The sequence below is a fragment of the Myotis nattereri genome, assembly GCF_964212035.1.
Source record: "Myotis nattereri genome assembly, chromosome: 5".
Lineage (NCBI taxonomy): Eukaryota > Metazoa > Chordata > Mammalia > Chiroptera > Vespertilionidae > Myotis > Myotis nattereri.
Genome location: NC_138080.1, coordinates 24,104,706 through 24,123,406, shown reverse-complemented (window position 1 = coordinate 24,123,406; position 18,701 = coordinate 24,104,706). Strand labels below are relative to the sequence as shown.

General features: G+C 48.4%; 1 protein-coding gene across 1 annotated transcript; it reads left to right on the top strand.

Annotated features, from left to right (window-relative positions):
• Positions 1 to 15,675: 15,675 nt before the first annotated feature.
• Positions 15,676 to 16,113, top strand: LOC308520159 (putative CENPB DNA-binding domain-containing protein 1; the record flags this gene model as incomplete). The annotated part of the gene is made up of 1 exon (XM_081092700.1): positions 15,676 to 16,113. The coding sequence occupies one exon, from the start codon at positions 15,676 to 15,678 to the stop codon at positions 16,111 to 16,113; it is 438 nt and encodes a 145-aa protein (XP_080948826.1).
• Between the last annotated feature and the right edge of the window lie 2,588 nt (positions 16,114 to 18,701).

The following is an 18,701-nucleotide window of genomic DNA, read 5'->3' as shown; positions in this document are numbered from 1 at the left end:
CAGATGCCTGAAACCCCTTCCCTGCTCCCCTGGAAAGCGAGCAAAGCCTAGTGATGTGTGGAGGCCTGGCTCCTCCTGTGTCTCCGGTGAGAGAATGGGCTAGGCCAGCTGATCTCTGAGCAGCCACCCCTGGGGTATGGTCCCTGGGATGTCCAACCCAGAGATGGTGTAGTCAGTCGAGAGGGGAAGATAAAATGGCAGTCAGATAGGCAGACCCATTGGGCACCTCATCCCGGGGCCAAACTGGAAATACAACTAAATTAGAGAGCATTCACCCGCAATTACCGAGGTCCAGCTGAGGAGATGACTTATAACAAGGAAGAACAGTAAACACCTGGAGACAGGTAGGAAGGGGGAAGTTGCAAGTGGAGGGGAGCTGAGAGAGGAGGGAGCACTGTGCTATGGGGAGAATTGTCCCCTCAGAAAATAGATGCTGGGAGCACAGGCTGGGATCCACACACCTGTGGCGTGACCGAGAACCCAGAAGTCAACGCAAGCCATTATGCTCAATTAATATTTGACAGAGGAGGTAAGAAAATACAATGGAGGAAAGACTGTCTCTTTCATAAATAGTGTTGGGCCCTAACCAGTTTGGCTCAGTGGATAGAGCAGTGGCCTGCAAACTGAAAAGTCCCAGGTTCGATTCTGATCAAGGGCACATGCCTGGGTTGTGGGCTCGATCCCCAGTGGGGGACTTGAAGGAAGCAGCCAATCCATGATTCTCTCTCATCATGTCTCTCTCTCTCTCTCTCTCTCTCTCTCTCTCTCTCTCTCTCTCTCTCTCCCTCTTCCTTCCTCTCTGAAATCAATAAAAATATATTTAAAAAAATAAATAGTATTGGGAAAATTGGACAGGTACTTGCAATAAAAGAAACTAGACCACCAACTTACACCATACACAAGAATAAACTCAAAAAGGATAAAATACTTAAATGCAAGATGTGAAACCATAAAAACCCTAGAAGAAACTATAGGCACCAAAATCTCAGATATCTCTTGTAGCAATATGTTTGCCAATACATCTCCTAGGACAATGGAGACTAAGGAGAAAATAAACAAATGGGACTATATCAAAATCCAAAGCTTCTGCAGAGCAAAAGAAACCATCAACAAAACAACAAGATAGCCCACTGCATGGGAGAACACATTTGCCAATGACACATCTGATAAGATGTTAATATCCAAAATATATAGAGAACTCATACAACTTAACAAAAGGAAGATAAACGATTCAATTAAATTGGCCAAAGGACCTAAATTAATACTTTTCCAAAGTGGACATACAGAAATCCAAAGAACATATGAAAAAATGCTTAAAATCACTAATCATCAGGGAGATGCTAATTAAAATGACAATGAGATATCACCTCACACCTGGCAGAATGGCTATTATCAACAAATCAAGAAATGCCAAGTGTTGGTGAGGATGAGGAAAAAAGGGAGCCCTAGTACACTGCTCCGGGGAATGCAGACTGCTGCAGCCATTGTGGAAAACAGTATGGAGTGTCCTCAAAAAATTAAAAATGGAACTACCATTTGACCCAGTGATCCCACTTCCAGGAAAATATCCTAAGAAAATCAAAACACACATCAGAAAGAATATATGCACTCCTATGTTCATAGCAGTGCAATTTACAATAATTAAGATGTGAAAACAGCTTAAGTGCCCATCAACAGATGAGTGGATAAAACAACTTTGGTACATTAACACCAATCTTGTCCAATTTGTGGCCTGCAGGCTGCATTGTCTCGTTTATTTTGCCCCTGTTAGCCTTTGAGTTTGACATGCTTGATTTACACAATGGAATGTTACGTGGCTGTATGAAAAAAAGAACTCTTACCATTTGCAGCAGCATGGATTGACCTGGAGAGTATTATGCTAAGGAAAATAAGCCAGTCAGAGAAAGAAAAGTAAAAAAGCTAATGAATAAAAATAGACCCAGAGACATAGAAGCATGGAATGGACTGTTGAACCTCAGAAGGAAGGCAGGGGAGGGTGGGTGGGAAGAGATGAACCAATGAACTTATGCATAACCCGTGGACACAGACCATGAGGTGGTGAGGACCTGAGGGGGCAAGGTGGGGGCGGGCTGGTAGAGGTTAATGATGAAAAAATAGGACTTATGTTAATACTTTCAGCAATAAAGATAAAAAGTAAGGAGAAAGAATGAGTATAGTCTACAAACCACTATGTTGTGCTCTATGATCACATATACTTTCCCAGCATTTTTGGGAGGTAAGCACAATTGTCACTCCCGTTTACAGATGGTAAACTGAGGCACAGAGAGGTAAAGAGCATGTCCAAGGTCATACAGTTAACAAAAGGCATAGCTACTTTTGTTTTTATCTGTAAAAGGTAGATGCTCTTTTTTAAAACACACACACACACACACACACACACACACACACACACAATCACAGTAATATTATCACATCTTGCCATTACCAGTAATTCTATATAATAAAAGCCTAATATGCTAAGTGTCTGGTCGACCAGTAGGCTGTTCAACCAATCAAAGCATAATATGCTAATGATATGATAAGGCCCCTCAACTGCTTGCAATGATGTGCACTGACCACCAGGGGGCAGACAGTCCACCAGTCCACCAGTCGCTATGATGTGCACTGACCACCAGGGGGCAGATGCTCAGACTGGTAGGTTAGCTTGCTCTTGTGGTCCGGCTGATTGGGACTGAGCAAGATGGGCTCGACAGGCCCTGGAGCCCTCCCTTGTTCCCTTCCCAGCTGACCAACCTCCTGTGTCCTCCCCTACCCCAGTAGTGCACTGGTGGGGTCCCTCGGTCTGGCCTGCACCCTCTCATAATCCGGGACCCCTCAGGGATATTGGAGAGCCGGTTTTGGCACGATCCCACAGGCTAGGCCGAGGTACCCCACTGGTGCACGAATTCATGCACTGGGCCTCTAGTTTCTGAATAAGTGTCCTGGCTGGTGTTGCATACCAGCTGTCAAAGTGCAAAACCAGGACCTGGGTCCTGGCTCAAAGGCCACCCCACTTCTCTGTTTTAGTGGGATAGGCACAGGCACACTTGTCCCACTCAGACCTGGGGCTGCACCTATATCCAGGGCCTGGCACCCTGTATGCTGCAGGAATGGCTCTGGTGACTACAAACCTCATAGACGGGGAGATGGAAGATGCAAGACATTCTTACCTTGACATGTGTTCTCACTTGCATTATTAAACTTGGTTGCCCCAGAACCAGGCCTGTATCCTGGTCTGCATGTGCAGTAGTAGCTCCCCCTCGTGTTATGGCAGCGTGCATCTTTTCCACAGGTCACGTTCACCCTTTGTTTACATTCGTCAATGTCTGGAATAAAATGGGGGAAAGGGTCACCTGCCAAATCCATGTGTGCCCTCAGGGAAGAGAGCCTGGTTCCATACCTAGCATGGAGCCTGATGCTCAATCAGTGTCTTTTAGGAAATATTCAGACTCTCAGGCAGCCCTGATGTGGCTGGAGCAAGCCATTCCTGAAACCCACTAAATAAGCTCTGCCCTGCTCAGCTTTCTGTCTGTCACCTGGATTTGGATACAGGAGGAGGTGCTAAAGTGGTGGGTGGGTAGAAGCTCTGCATCCCCCTCCCCAGTCCTGGAAGGGTAAGCTGAGGCATAGGTTCTGAAGCATAGTAATAATCTCTCCTTTGGAAAAACTGCTGTTTGAAATTTTCTGCTATTTTTAGATAGTTCCTTGCTCTATAAGTCAACTATGTTATTTTTAGATGGTCTCTTATTCTGTAAAAATAACCATTTTAGTTTGAATAATAGAAAAGATAAACTTAATTATCTAACACAGGGGTGGGCAAACTTTTTGACTCAAGAGCCACAATGGGTTCTTAAACTGGACTCAGAAGAAGGAGCTGCGGCCATGTTTCCCGATGTTGCCATGTTAACATTGCTGCTGGTGAAGGAGCGGAGGGGAGAGCAAGAGAACCCTCTGCTCTTTTGGCTCCGCAGGCCGGATAGAACAGCCGAACTGGCCGGATCCAGCCCGCGGGCCGTAGTTTGTCCACAGCTGGTCTAAACTTATAAGTTAGCAATCTAACATAAGGAACTGATACGCTGATACTGATGCCAGGTATGGTATAGATATGTACTCAGGATTACAGGTGTCGGTATAGATATGACAGGTGTTTGCTAGATTTGAGATATACTCAAGGTCACAAGCTGTCTGCAAAAATAACTTACACAAGGACCTGAGAAAATATAAAAAGAGAATGCTTCCTCTCTTGGGTGTTCAGAATTTGATAGAGGTAATCTGCTCTGAACCTGCGCACAATAAAGATGACTCCTAACTAATTGTCTCATTAAGGCGTCTTGTCCAGCTCGCTGATTAGTGATACAACAGTTCCAGGGTCCTGGAAACCCAGCTCCTCCCTCTGTACGAAGCCATGTTTATTCACTTCTCGTTTTCCACCTTCATATCTTTTTCTTTCTCTTTTCTCTGTCCTTCATGACGGTCTGAGAACAAAGCTGAGGCCACCTTCTACTATCCTGTCTCCATGTAGCCCTCCACCACCCCAAGCCTCTGTACCTTCACAAGTCTCCCCGTGGTTGACTTTCTTCTTTCCAAATGGAGTTTGGAATCCTGGATCACAGTGACAGGCAGTGCCACTGACACATGAGGAGTCTGGAGGGCACTGCTGGGGACAGGCAGAGGCTGTGGGACGGAGACCATGATAAGAAGATGAGGGCTGAGCCAGAGGATGGGTAGGGGTGTTGGGAAGGGCAACCCTGAGCTTTCTCCTGCAACAGGCCTTTCTCTGGCTGGGCTGAGAGGTGCAGGTGGGGTTGGGACTCTGGCTGGGGACTGAGTTACTCCCAGCAGACTCACCCCTGGTGTTCTGGGGTCCATCTTCCAACAGAATCAGCAGGACACACAGTGCTGGAACAGAGAGATGGAGGGTCAGGAGGACACAGAACGGGGAAGGGTGCCCTGAGGGTGACACATCTGAGGGAAGGGGTTGCGTACCCATCCCAGGCTCAGGCTCTGTCCATGACTCATAGAGAGAGTGGGCAGGTGGCACCTCCCTGCCCTCCAATGCCCATGGCCAGAGGGTCTGCACCCATCGCCTGATGGTGGCTTTCAGGAACTGAAGGATGGGTAGGGGCCCGAGCCTAGCAGGGGTCTTGGCTTCTGCTGACCTGTGGGAAGCAATTCAGGAGACATACTGGAACCAGATGGCCTTGGTTCTACTCCCAGACTTTGGTCAGGTGCCTCAGTTCCTCAGTTTCCCCTTCTGTAGAATGGGGATGAAGAGGAGACCCATTTCCTAGAGTGTGAGAGTTAAGCTGACAAGTACTGCCTGGTGTGTCAGAGTGCTTACTGTCGTCATTTCTTTATGTAAAAATGAAGGGGTTAGACCAGGTGTCCTCTCAGATCTCCCAAATCTAAGGTGCTCCAGCCCACACCCTTCCTCAGGGACACAGGTGCAAGCACACTGCACCCACATCTGTCCACCACAACGACCAGCTTGGGACCCGGTGGTGACATTTCACACCCTGGCTCCCTGCACACAGGAAGATGCTGGGGGCTCATGTTAGGGGTGGTGCTGCACAGGCTCCCAATCCTGCTCTTCCTGCTGCTCAGGGGCACCTCATCCCAGGGCATGTCCTGGGGGTTCTCCTTAAGTCAGCAGGGGGTCTACAGATGAGGACTTCCTTGCTGTTCACCAGAGGGACAGACAAGGACACAGAGATGGAGAGAAAATAATGTGATGATGATGATGATGATGATGAGGAGGAGGAGGAGGAGGAGGGGGGGGGGGGGAGAGAGAGAGAGAGAGAGAGAGAGAGAGAGAGAGAGAGAGAGAACTAGACACTTAGAGGAGAAAGAGGGAGAAAGAGATGCAAGCAAAATGAAGAGATGAGAGAGAGAAAGAGAGAGACAAAGGACAGAGAAATGGAGAGAGAAACAGAGGCAGAGTTAAGAAAACAGTGATCTAGAGAAATGGACAGAGAAATAAGGGACTCCTAGAAAGGGAGAGACAGGTGCCAGAGATTAGATGGAGAGACATGGAGAGATAGAGAGATTGAGAGCCAGATAGAAAAACAGAAGAAAAGGGAGGGCAGGAGTGAGTGTGGGCACTTGGGCAGCATGTGGGGTGGGGGTGGGGGGGAGGGCTTGAGGTATCCATCCAGTCCCTGCAGATCTAGAGATGCTGGGGAGGCAGCCCAGACTCAGATAATCCAGGGAGACCAGATGGGGGCAGCGGGTGGAGGGATGGGGGCCAGGGAGGTAGAGCAGGAGTGGGTCACTTCCCTGTCCAAATGAAGGGATAACTCATGGCTCCCATTCCCCCATGGAGGGGCTCCCAGTAGCCCATGGAAGGGCTCATATGGGAATTTTGGAGTTGATCATTGTGAGCACAACTTGAGGAGCTGTGGAGGGTGCAGACTGGAGGGTCTCTTGCGCACTCAGTCCCAATATTCAAACTTGATACCCCTCAGGCCAGCAGAGGGCAAAGACCCCCACACCCTCCCCGAGGCCCTCGCAGATGCGGTGAACAGGCTAGAACTCCTGTCTTCCTCCTCTCTGGCCACAGGGTTTGGTTAGTTCTCCCTTTGGTGGAACCCACTTCCTCTTTGTAGGACAGACCACAAATGACCTTCCCTGGCAGGGTGCGTCCTGGGCCAATTCGTCTACAGCTCCCAAAGCCCCAGTAGCACCGTCCATGCTCACAACTGCCCTATGAGACAGAGGCTCTGTTTATGTCCACTCTGCAGATGGACAAACTGTGGCTCAGAGCCCAGAAAAGGCTTATGGAGAAACTGGTGAAGAGGGGGCTGGGGAAGATAGAAGTGAGGGGTCAAGTTCCCCAGAGTCTGCAGGGAGGGGGTTCTCTGTGCTGAGCTGGGCTTTCCTGCCCCACCACAGAGGCTGCCTGGCCAGACCTCCACCTGGGACCCAGGAAGCCACCCAAACAGGAGCCTGGAGAGGGGTGCCTGGCCCTGCTCCCAGTCCCATCTGGTTTGCATTCCCCTAGCTGAGCCCTGAGCAGTCAGATTCCTGCCTGGGGCCCCTGTGGCAGGAGTGGGTTAGTCATTCTCTCCTTGCTCCTCCTGCTAAGGATCCCTCCCTCCTGCAGCCCATCCCCCATCAAATAATAATAATAGTAACATTAACAACAACAACAATAATAATGTTACTTAATTCTTACTGTGAACCAGGACTCAACCCTTAACACAAGCCTGTGAAGTGGAGACCAGCCTTGCTCTGCTGCATTTTACAGACGTGGAAAGTGAGGATCAGGGGCTCTGTGACTTGGCCCCTGACACATTGCCGCCTTCAGCTGTGCTCCACACGGACTCCACAAATTCACTAAAAATCATCTAATTGTAACCATGCAACAGGCGAATTACATGCTATGTAAATTACACCTCACCTTGATAAAGCTATAAAAAACAGTTCACGCCTGGCACCCTGGGCCAGCACAGGGAGCCCCATCTCTGTGGCCTGCGGAAGTTCTGATTGGCACCCCAAATGTCATTTTTTAACTCTCTTTGTTGCCTGGTTGCCCAGACAAGGAGCTGACCTGATAATCTGATAACTGACAATGGTTAGAGCCACCCTGGGTGGCGTGGGAAAGGAGGCAAGGGGGGAAGTCACAGCAGAGCTCAAGTTCAACCCACAGCAGCAAAGCCAAGGTACAGCCGAGTCCCAGCTGGGTCTGGGAGAGCAAATGAGGGGGGTCTCGGGCTTCCCCTGCCACACAATGGGAGAAGTGTGGGGGTCACCCTGTTGTGGAAGGGTCCCCCTTTGCTCCCTAGACCCCTCTCTGCCATCTGTTACGAGTGACTTCCTGAGGGGGTCACAGCACTCATTCGCCCCCTCTCTTCCACCTGCTTCAGTTTCCCCTCTTAGGGAGCAGCTTCCAAAGTGGATCTGGAAGGAGCGTGGAGATCCCTCTGGGGTGGGGAACAGACCCTTAGAGCACCCAGGGGGTTCCTGCCCAGGCATGAAGGTACCCAGGCATTGCCAGCTGCTCTCCCATGTGCCATGGCTCCTGCCTAACCATGTGGCTTCCTCCATGTCAGGCCCCAGAGCTGCCAGTGGTCGCTCCTATTTCGCCATGGGTGGGGGTAGAGTGGGGAGACTGGAAAATGGAGGCACCAAAGGGGTGCTACCAGGGGTTCTCTTGCTCCTCCCATTAGGGCCCCCAGATTCTCACCCTGTAGGATGTGAAAGGCTCTGAGGCGATGAGCTCCCATGGTCTGGGCAGCGTGGTTCCGCGTCATCAGGCTGGGCAGCTGGGCATCCTTCTGAGGCCTCCTGGCCCTTATACAGTGTGTGAGTGGGGGTGGAGGAGCCACTGCCCCAGGGCGTTATCTCCACACAGTTCACAGAATCATCTATTGTTTGCCTTCAGCTCCCCTAGGGTGTGTCTTGAGCCCTAAGCTGTCTGAAATTCAGTCTTCCTGTCTGATGAATGGGAATAAAATGCCTGCCACTGGCCTCACGCAGCAGGGTGAGGAAGAACTGGGTAACATAATGGGAAATGCATTGAGATGTTTGCTGCAAGCTTGGGGGAGGCCTGAAAAGGAACATCCCGCCACCACCACTGTCACCTGGCCAGTCAGAAAGCCCGATGGCTCTGACTTCACTACACCCCAAATCCTCTCACTTCTCATTTGCCTCCACCCTGGTCTAGCGCCATCATCTCCCATGTTGGTGCCCTGGCTCCTGTCCCCACACTCTGTTCCCCGCTGTCAACCTAAGAAACATTCAAACCTGTAGAGAATTTTTATGAGTTTATTTGAGCCAAACTGACAGCAACTGCCTAGAAGCAAAATCACAACAGATTGAGAAAATTCTCTCAAGAATGGCAGTTTTGCACCTTATTTTATACAGTACAATCAAAGGAAGAGGCCTAAGGGGGTTACAAGAAATCTGCTAGTTGTAGGGAGGCAGGCCCAGAAATCTCTGGGATTGGATAAAAAGTGAAAGGAACAGACACAGACTCCTTTACACAGGTGGGTACAGGAGAGTTAAGAGTTCACAATTCACATGGTAACAATAGCAGTGAGGGGTTCTGTGGTCTCTTATCCAGGTGGGAGTGAAGCATAGTAATCCCTCCTTTGGAAAACTGCTGTTTAAAACTGCCATTTGAACTATTGTTATTCTTAGACAGTCTGTTATTCTGTAGGTCAACTGTTATTTTTAGACTGTAAAATAACTGTTTTTTTCTTGAATAGAAAAGATAAACTTAATTGTCAGAACTTGCAAGCCAGCCATCTAACTGATATGCTGAATTTGATGCCAGGCCTGTATAGATATGATACTCAAGGTTACAGATGTCTGTATAAATATGATATGCACTCAAGGTTACAGGTGTTTGATAGATATGATATGTACTCAAGGTTACAAATTGCCTGTAAAAGTAACTTACACAAGGACCTAAAAGAATATAAAAAGAAAATGCTTCCTCCTTTGGGTGTTCAGAATTTGACAGAGGTAATCTGCTCTGAACCTGCGCACAATAAATGACTCCTAATTAATTGGCTTGTTAAGGCCTCTGGTATCTAGCTCTCTAATTTGAGATACAACAAGAGATTGTGCCTGGAGGGTCTGGAAAAAAGAAAATTACCCTGTCATTGCAAAGATATGTTATGTAGATGCCAAAAGACAATAGACAAGCTCAGTGAAGGTAAAGATTGGCCTGTGTCAGGGAAGATACAAGTCTAAGACTTGACTACTTTCCATGACTAGTTTTTAGTTTGAGATTTATTTCAGACTATCCCATTGTTATCAGGGGAAGTGGAGTTCGTGGGGGTGCTGCAAGGAAAAGATTTGCTGAAGTCCCAGGGGGAGATGGGGTTTCGTGGAAAGCTTTATTAATGATGAAAACTTAAGCGGGTTCCCCTCCAAGGTCCCATCTCTGTTCATTTCGTCATGGAAGAAGTCCAAGCTTGCCTGCAGCAGGCCCAGAATTAAGGTCATTGCCCAGAACTTCTGTTCCCTATTAAAATCCATGGCTATGGAGGCAAGCACTGGAACGCAGGGATGAGTGCGGGCCACAGACCAACAGGGAGCACAAGAAGAAGAGAGAGAGGACTCTGGGGATTTGAACCTTCTCACATTGTGTGTGTTTCCATCCCCTGGCCCAGGGCTGAGAACCTTTACCTGCCAAGGGCCATTTGGATATTTATAACATCATTCACAGGCCATACACAATTATCAACTTAAAAATTAGCCTGCAATATTTGGTCCAACATTTAATTTCCTCACCCCTAATGCCTTGGCAGGGCCAGACCAAATGAATTTGAGGGCCCGACGTCCCCACCCCTGCTAGCCAATCCATTGTTCCCCAGGCTAGACTGACAGGCGACCACCTTCCCTCTTCACCTGACTTCACTGCGCAGGTGCCTCTCTCCCCCTTTGCTCGATCCCTTCCCCAGCAGAGTGATCTGCAGGGAATGGACAGTGGTTCCCTGAGGAGCGTGAACCTGTAGGTTCCTGGTCAACTGCCCAGATGATCACCCCCAGCAGTGGCTGTTAGGATGACTGTCCTTTCTGCAATGCCCTCCGCTGTGTAGATGAGGGGACCTCAATGTCCTGGCCCCTTCCTGTGCCACCAGCCCACGTCCAGCACCCTTCCAAGCCCCAGGTGAAGCGAGGGTCAGTTGGGGTCTCTGGATGGAGGGGAATATAAGAGGAAGCCCCCAGACAGCGACACAGCTATTGTGAGGCCAGACAGCTGACCCCAAGCAGGAAGCACCAGAGAGTGAGGAAAGAGGGTTGGGGCTGCTGGCCAGCTCTTACACCAGACCCAGGGTCAGGTGGGTCAATGGACCCTTTGTCTCCTCCTGCAGGCTGGACACCTGGGTTCCCCCATGCCAGGCTGTCAGAGTCCGCTTGACCACATACTCCTGGTCAGACCCTGCCCAGCCCCAGCTGGCATCCTCCTGAGTCCTGACCCCCACCCAGCCCAGCCCAGCCCAGGGAGTTGGAAGGCAGTGTTGAGCTGGGCCATGTTTGTAGTTCAGCAGTGAGGGAACTCCTAAATATAGGGTGTCCCCCCCCAAATGTATACACACACTTTGAATAATTATAAAGGCACTGTTCAATAAAATACAATTCATTTTCAAAATTAAGCTGTCAGCTGTTCAATTGTGTATACATTATTTGGGACACCCTGTATAGAAGCTGAGCTATTTGGGGCCTTGGCCTGAGGCAGAGCCTCCAGAGTGTGGGTGGGGGTCCACATGTGTGCCTCCTGACTGGATCCCCAAGACTTGCCCAGGCTTCTGAGTTTCTGGGATTGGGACTTGGGGAATCTCAGGGCAGAGGGTGAGGAACATGTCTGCTCAAATGTGGACATAGAGATCAGGTGGCAGAGCCCAAAGTGATGAGAAGAGAAGCAAGAGGCTGTGATGCCTTGGGCGAGGACATGTTTCTGTCTCCTTCACCCCAAGCCCCTACTGTGGTAGGAAAATAGGGTTTGAGCTGTCACCCTGGAGTGCCCTCTGCTTCTAGGAAATTTTATAGATTTCACAGAGGAATGGAGAGGGACAGAGAGAGAGAGACATCAATGATAGGAGAGAATCATTGATCGCTGCCTCCTGCATGCCCCACACAGGGGACCAAGCTCTCAACCCGGGCATGTACCCGGACCAGGAATCAAATTGTGACTTCCTGGTTCATAGGTTGATGCTCAATCACTGAGCCCCATCATCTGGGCGTACCAATGATCTTTAAGGCAGCCCAGGAACATGATGGCCATTAAGACTTTAATGGAACCTTAATGCTTCCTCAGCCACTGGATAGATTGGATTAGAATATTACACAACTGTGAGAAAGAACCACAGGGAAATGCAATGAGATAGCTGAGTCTTATCAACACACTCCTTTCTCGATTCTAAACACTGAGTGATGTACAAACATTAATTTGCTTGATGGATTTTGTAGGAGAATTTTACTTTTTCAGCTTTACTGAGGTACAGTTTACAAATAAATTAAAATATATTGAAAAGGTATGACCTAATGATTTGGTTGTAGTAGAATCTTGAGCAAAATGAAGTCCCCAGAGCCCCATACAAAATTCACCTTTGTCATAAAGCTCAGACACAGAGAAAATGAAACAAGGTTTTGGCATACAGATGTACAAGAAAACAAACAAAAAAATGAATGCGAGAACAGGAAACAAAATTTGAGGTGGTGGAGGGAGACAGCAGGCTCATGTCCCAGTTCTTGGTGGGGGACTGAAGGAAGGTCCTTATACGATTAAAAATAAATAAATAAATAAAATAAACTAAAGCTTGTTATGGGAAATTTTTTTTAAACATATTTTTTCTTTTTTAAAAATATTTTTTTTTATTGATTTCAGAGAGCAAGGGAGATGGAGAGAGAGATAGAATCATCAATGATGAGAGAGAATCATTGATTGGCTACCTCTTGCACACCCCACACTGGGGATCAAGCCCACAATCTGGGCATGTGCCCTTGACTGAAATCGGACCTGGGACCCTTCAGTCCATAGGATGACACTCTATCTACTGAGCCAAAATGGCTCGAGCTGGTCATGGGAAAACAATTCTCTGAACCTGAAACCCTGTAAACCTTTTTTTTGGAACTTTTAAAATGTTTTAAGTCTCTAATGAGAAGTGGTTAGAGCAGTGGTTCTCAACCTTCCTAATGCCATGACCCTTTAACACAGTTCCTCATGTTGTGGTGACCCCCAACCATAAAATTATTTTCGTTGCTACTTCATGACTGTAATTTTGCCACTGTTATGAATCTTAATGTAGATATCTGATATGCAGGATGTATTTAGGTGACCCCTGTGAAAGGGTTGTTCGACCCCCAAAGGGGTCCTGACCCAAGGGTTGAGAACCGCTGGGTTAGAGGAAGAATAGGAAAGAGAGATGGAAAGAGGTGCCCAGGCTGGGGTTGGCCCCAGTGGGGAAGGGGATCAGCTAGGGGGGTGGGGGGAGGTGGTGGGCAGTGGAGGAACTGACAGTGCCCGACAGGAAGCTGTGCGGTGCGGAGCTGATAACACTCAGTGCTGTTTTGGCCTCTTTCTCAAGCTCCCAGCCTCTTCCCCATTCTGCAAGGGCTCCTGGGAGTGGCGGGCTGGGGCCTGACAGTGCTCAGTGACAATAAGCTCCTGCCTCCCAGGGACCCTAAAGGGTGTCCCTGAATGTGGGACAGGGTGGAGAAGGAAGGGGTTTAGGCTGAGTGTCCAAGTCAACCTCTCTTTGTGCCTCAGTTTCCCCAGCTGGACCACCCCCCTTCCCTCTATCACAGGTTTTTGGGGTCTTGGGCAACGGTGCTGATGGTCATGACCAGTCTCAGAAAGAAATGATGTATTCTGAGAGCCAGGGGCTTCATTAAGTGTAAACCCATCTCCAGCATTCTATCAGATTGGGGTCTCGCTTCACCAGCTGTATACAACATTTTGGCACTTCCTTAAAAAGTTAAACAGAGTTCTCCCATCACCTAGCAACTCAACTCTTAGGTAAATACCTAAAATAACTGAGAGCAAGGACTCCAACAAATTCTTGTACACCCATGTTCATTGCAGCGAGATTCCTAGTCGCCAAAAGTTGGAAACAAATCAGGGGCCATTGACACATGAATGGATGAACAAAATGCGATCCATCCACACAATGGAATAGCATTCAGCCACCAAAATGAATGAAGTGCTGATAGAGGTAGAGGTCACCCAGCACGTAAATGTGCTGAATACCACTGAATTATTCACTTTTAAATGGTAAATTTCACCTCATTGTGAATCTCATCCCAAGTTTTAAAAGTCCGGAGTGGGTGATGGGCACTGTCCCCCAGCCCCACTCTGGGCATCTGTGCTGTCTCAGCCTCTCCTTTGTGCCTCACAGGTTGCTCCTTAGTTCATCTTTCCACTGTCTGAGATGAATAGGCATTACTCTTCTCCTTTTACAGATCTGACAGTCACATATTCACTCAACAAATGCTGCATCTCAGGCACGGTTCTAGGCTCTGGGGGTGCATGCGGGAACAAGCCAGAGCAAAGTCTCTACCCCATGGGGCTGACATTCCCATGTGGAAGATCATGAGTGCGATACATGACGATGTTGTGGAGAATGTCAGGAATGGGAATATTAAGCAGGTTAATGAAGGGGGAGGAGGATGCTGGTTCGGCTGGGGTTGCCAAATTAATTGGGGTGGTGGGGAAGGCCATTTCCAGAAAGTGACATTTGAGGAAAGAGCTGAAGTAAGTGAGGAGGCAAGAACTAGCCTATATAATAAAGAGGTAATATGCAAATTAACCCTCACGCCCTCACAAGATGGCCGCATACAACCAGGTTGGCAGGGTGGTTAGTGAGGGACAATCAAATGACTGAACAGCAGGGTGTGTGGGGCGATCAGGCCAGCAGGGGTGTTAGTGAGGGATGACCAAACGACTGAACAGCAGGCTGTGTGGGGAGACCAGGCCAATGGGGGGGCCATGAGGGGCAACCAGGCCCACATGGGGAACAGTTGGGGGCAACCAGGCCAGTGGGTGAGGGGCAGTTGGGGGTGACCAGGCCAGCGGGGGGGGGGCAGTTAAGTGTGACCAGGCCAGCAGGGGGGCATTTGGCAGCGACCAGCCAGGCAGGGGGGCAGTTAGGGATGATCTGGCTGGCAGGCAGGTGAGTGATTAGGAGCCAGCAGTCCAGGATTGTGAGAGAGATGTCTGAGGGCTTCCAGATTGGAGAGGGTGCAGGTTGGGCTGAGGGGGACCCCCCCCCCACCCATGTGCATGAATTTTGTGCACCGGGTCTCTAGTGAAGATATCTGGGGAAGAATATTCCAGGCAGAGAGGAAATCCTGTGCAAAGGCATTGAGGCATGGGAGTGCCTGGTGTGGAAGAACAACAAGGCCTGTGTAGCTGAAGCTTGAGTGTGAGTGTGTGTGTGAGTGTGAGTGTGTGAGTGTGTGTGTGTGAGTGTGTATGTGAGTGTGTGTGAGTGTGTGTGTGTGAGTGTGTGTGTGAGTGTGTGTGTGTGAGTGTGTGTGTGAGTGTGTATGTGAGTGTGTGTGAGTGTGTGTGTGTGTGAGTGTGTGTGTGTGTGTGTGAGTGTGTGTGTGTGAGTGTGTATGTGAGTGTGTGTGAGTGTGTGTGTGTGTGTGTGAGTGTGTGTGTGTGAGTGTGTGTGTGTGTGTGTGTGTGAGTGTGTGTGTGTGAGTGTGTGTGAGTGTGTATGTGAGTGTGTGTGAGTGTGTGTGTGTGAGTGTGTGTGAGTGTGTGAGTGTGTGTGAGTGTGTGTGTGAGTGTGTGTGAGTGTGTGTGAGTGTGTGTGTGAGTGTGTGTGAGTGTGTGTGTGAGTGTGTGTGTGAGTGTGTGTGAGTGTGTGTGTGTGAGTGTGTGTGTGAAGTGGAATATAAGGCTGGAGAGATAATTGGGTGACATTACAGTGGGGCCTTGACTTACGAGTGTCTCGACTAATGAGTTTTTCGAGATACGAGCTGTCTCTCGGCCGATTTTTTGCTTTGAGTTGCAAGCTAAAATTCGGGTTACGAGCCAGCTTCAGATACCCCACCGCTAGTTGACACAGTGAACGTCACAGTGAACGCCACAACATCAGCCCAGCATCACGTGTCTCACTCGTTCACTTTAAGCGGTTAGCTCTTAGTTGAAGCATCAGTGTTGTGCTCGCATTTGTGCTTGCAGTTATTTCGCAAAACTTCGTTTTTTCAACCATGGATCTGAAGAAAGTAAGTGTGAAGGACAGTGCTGCGAAGAAGAAGCGGATGATGTGCATTGAATTAAAGAAAGAAATTATCGAAAAACATGACCAAGGTGTGCGTGTAATCGACTTGGCGAAGCAGTACGAGCGTAGCACTTCTATGATCTGCACCATACTGAAGCAGAAGGAGTCGATACAGGCTACAACTCCAGCCAAGGGCGTTAAAATAATTTCTAAACAGTGGACATCTATTCATGAAAATATGGAGAAGCTGCTAATGGTGTGGTTAATGGAGAAGCAGCTCACAGGAGATACCGTGACGAAGGCTATAATCTGCAAGAAGGCACGAGCTATTTATGCTGATTTGCTGCAGCAGAGCCCAGGCACTTCAATGGACGAGGCATCGGGCGAGCCTTTTAAAGCCAGTCGGGGCTGGTTCAAAAAGTTTTAAAAAGAGGACCGGCATTCACTCCATTGTCAGACATGGTGAGGCAGCGAGTGTGGATATAAAGGAAGGTGACATCAACGAGCTCATCAAGGAGCACTCCGAGGAACTGACAACGCAGGAGCTAAAGGAGCTGCAGACACAGCAGCACACGGAGGTTTTGCAGGAAATAGATGACATGGAGGAGGAGGAGGAGGAGGAGGAGGTTATCTCTATAAGTGAGATAAAGGAAATGTTGGGAATGTGGGAGAAACTTTCAGACTTTATTCAAAAGAAACACCCAGAAAAAATTGCAACTGGGTGTGCGATGGAGCTATTTAATGACACTTGCCTAACTCATTTCAGAAATATTCTGAAAGGGAGGATGGAACAGATCTCATTGGACAGGTTTTTATTGAAAATCCCTGTAGATGAAAGTGATGAAAAAGTGGCGAAAAGGGAAAAAATCAGCAAATAAGATTCAGTTATTCAGTTATTCAGTGCAGCCTTTCTCCTCCACCTCCATCACCATCTTTAAGTCATTTGATCTCCAAGGTAAATGCTGTACATTAAACTTAATAAAACAAGTTTATTGCACTGCATTCTATTGTTCAGTATTGTGTTTTTATACAATATTCGTTATTTTTAAATACATTTTTCTTATTTAAAAACATTTAACAAAACAATTGTGGTGTTTTTTGGGTGTCTGGAATGGATTAATGGCATTTCAATTCATTGTAATGGTGAAAATTGATTTGACATACTAGTAATTTGAGTTACAAGCTCTGTCACGGAACGAATTAAACTCGTAAGTCAGGGCCCCACTGTATATGCAGCACACAATAAAATTAGAGTTGAATTAAGAAATATTTAGCACTCAGCTAAACTGGAGTTGTCAGCCCTGTGTGGGTTCTTTTCTGTATCCCTCATTTCTTATAGCCTCTGTTGAGTACCTGGGGCATTAGGACCCTCCATGGCAGCTAGCACAGACATTTCCATAGACTTTTCCACACTACACATGAATGAGGAAGGACCATGAACCATTTTACAGGTGGGAAAACAGGCTAGAGTGGGGTGAGATTATGCAGAATTACATACATACAGGCAAAGCTGTGGATCCTGATGCTCTCTACTACACTAGGGTAGGAATGTAAACTCTGGTTGACTTCCTGCATCCAGCCCCCATCATCACTCACCTAGATCAGTGCAGTAACCTCTCTGTCCCCCACTTCCACCCTCACGCACCACAGCAGCTGGAGGGAGCCTTTGAGCACCCATGTCAGGGACTAATCCTGCTCTACTCAAGAACCCTCCATGACTCCAACCTCACTCAGAGCAAAAGCTCAAGTCCTCTCACATGGCCCCATACACTTTTCCCTGTCCCTTCCCTACCCTCATTATCTTCTGCTGTCCTCACATACTCTGTTCCAGCCACATAGGCCTCCTCACAGTTCTTCAACATTTCAGACATGTTCCCACCTCAGAGCCTTTGCATGGACTGTTCCCTCTGCTTGCTCTGCCCTTCCTCCCCCAGACATCCACACCTTGCTTGTCTAACCTCTTTCTGGTCTTTGTTCAAATGTCACTTCTTGAGGATTCCAAGACGGCTGCAGAGTAGCAGGAAGCTCCATCTGTTTGCTTCCAGCCCTGGTCCAGACTTGTGGCTAAACTACAGAGCATTCAGCTTGAAACACCAGTTGAAGTATAGCTGATCTGAAATATTGTGAACGGGGAGCGAGGAGAGGGTTACAGGAGGAGACTCAGAGAGGGTAAGCCAACTTCTGCAGCTGCATTGCTGGGAAGTCAGAGGGAAGGTGCAGCAGTACAGCCCATGCCCCTGGGGGCATGGGGTCTCAGCCCTGTGCAGGGAACCCCAATCAGAGCAACAGAGATATAAAGGGGAGCCCATGTAGCATTAGGCTGGGAGAATCAGTGGTGATTTGGTCCAATTTGGAGACCCAGACTGCACTATCGCAGGCAAAGAGCAATTGCTTTGTTACAACACTAGCCTGGGATGTTTGCCCCTATCTGTGTCTGCTGGACGGGCCACATGGTAGAACTCAGGGCTGAAGGAGAGGGCTGACCAATATACCCAGAAGTAAATCTGAGAGACCCTTTATTCTCTAGAACAGTGGTTCTCAACCTTCCTAATGCCATGAACCTTTAATACAGTTCCTCATGTTGTGGTGACTCCCAATTTCATTGTTACAAATTGAACATAATTAAAGCATAGTGATTAATCACAAAAACAATATGTAATTATATATGTGTTTTCTGATGGTCTTAGGCGACCCCTGTGAAAAGGTTGTTCAACCCCCAAAGGGGTCGCGACCCACATGTTGAGAACCACTGCTCTAGAAGACCTTTTGACAGTGAGAAGGATGGGGGTTGGACAGTGTGATCCAGGGAAAGAGCAGTCCTGCCCAACTCAAGCATAGGGAAGGTGTTTCTTCCCCCATCTGCAGAATAGCTGATACTGCCCTGCCCTGCTGAAATCTGAGGCAAGGAGGAATGACTCTGGGCTTGAAATCTGTGCCCATGTGGCTGTTCTGATGGCACAGGGAACTCAGACATTTGGCCCATCAGAGCCTAGGCGGAGGCCACTCCTAGTGGGC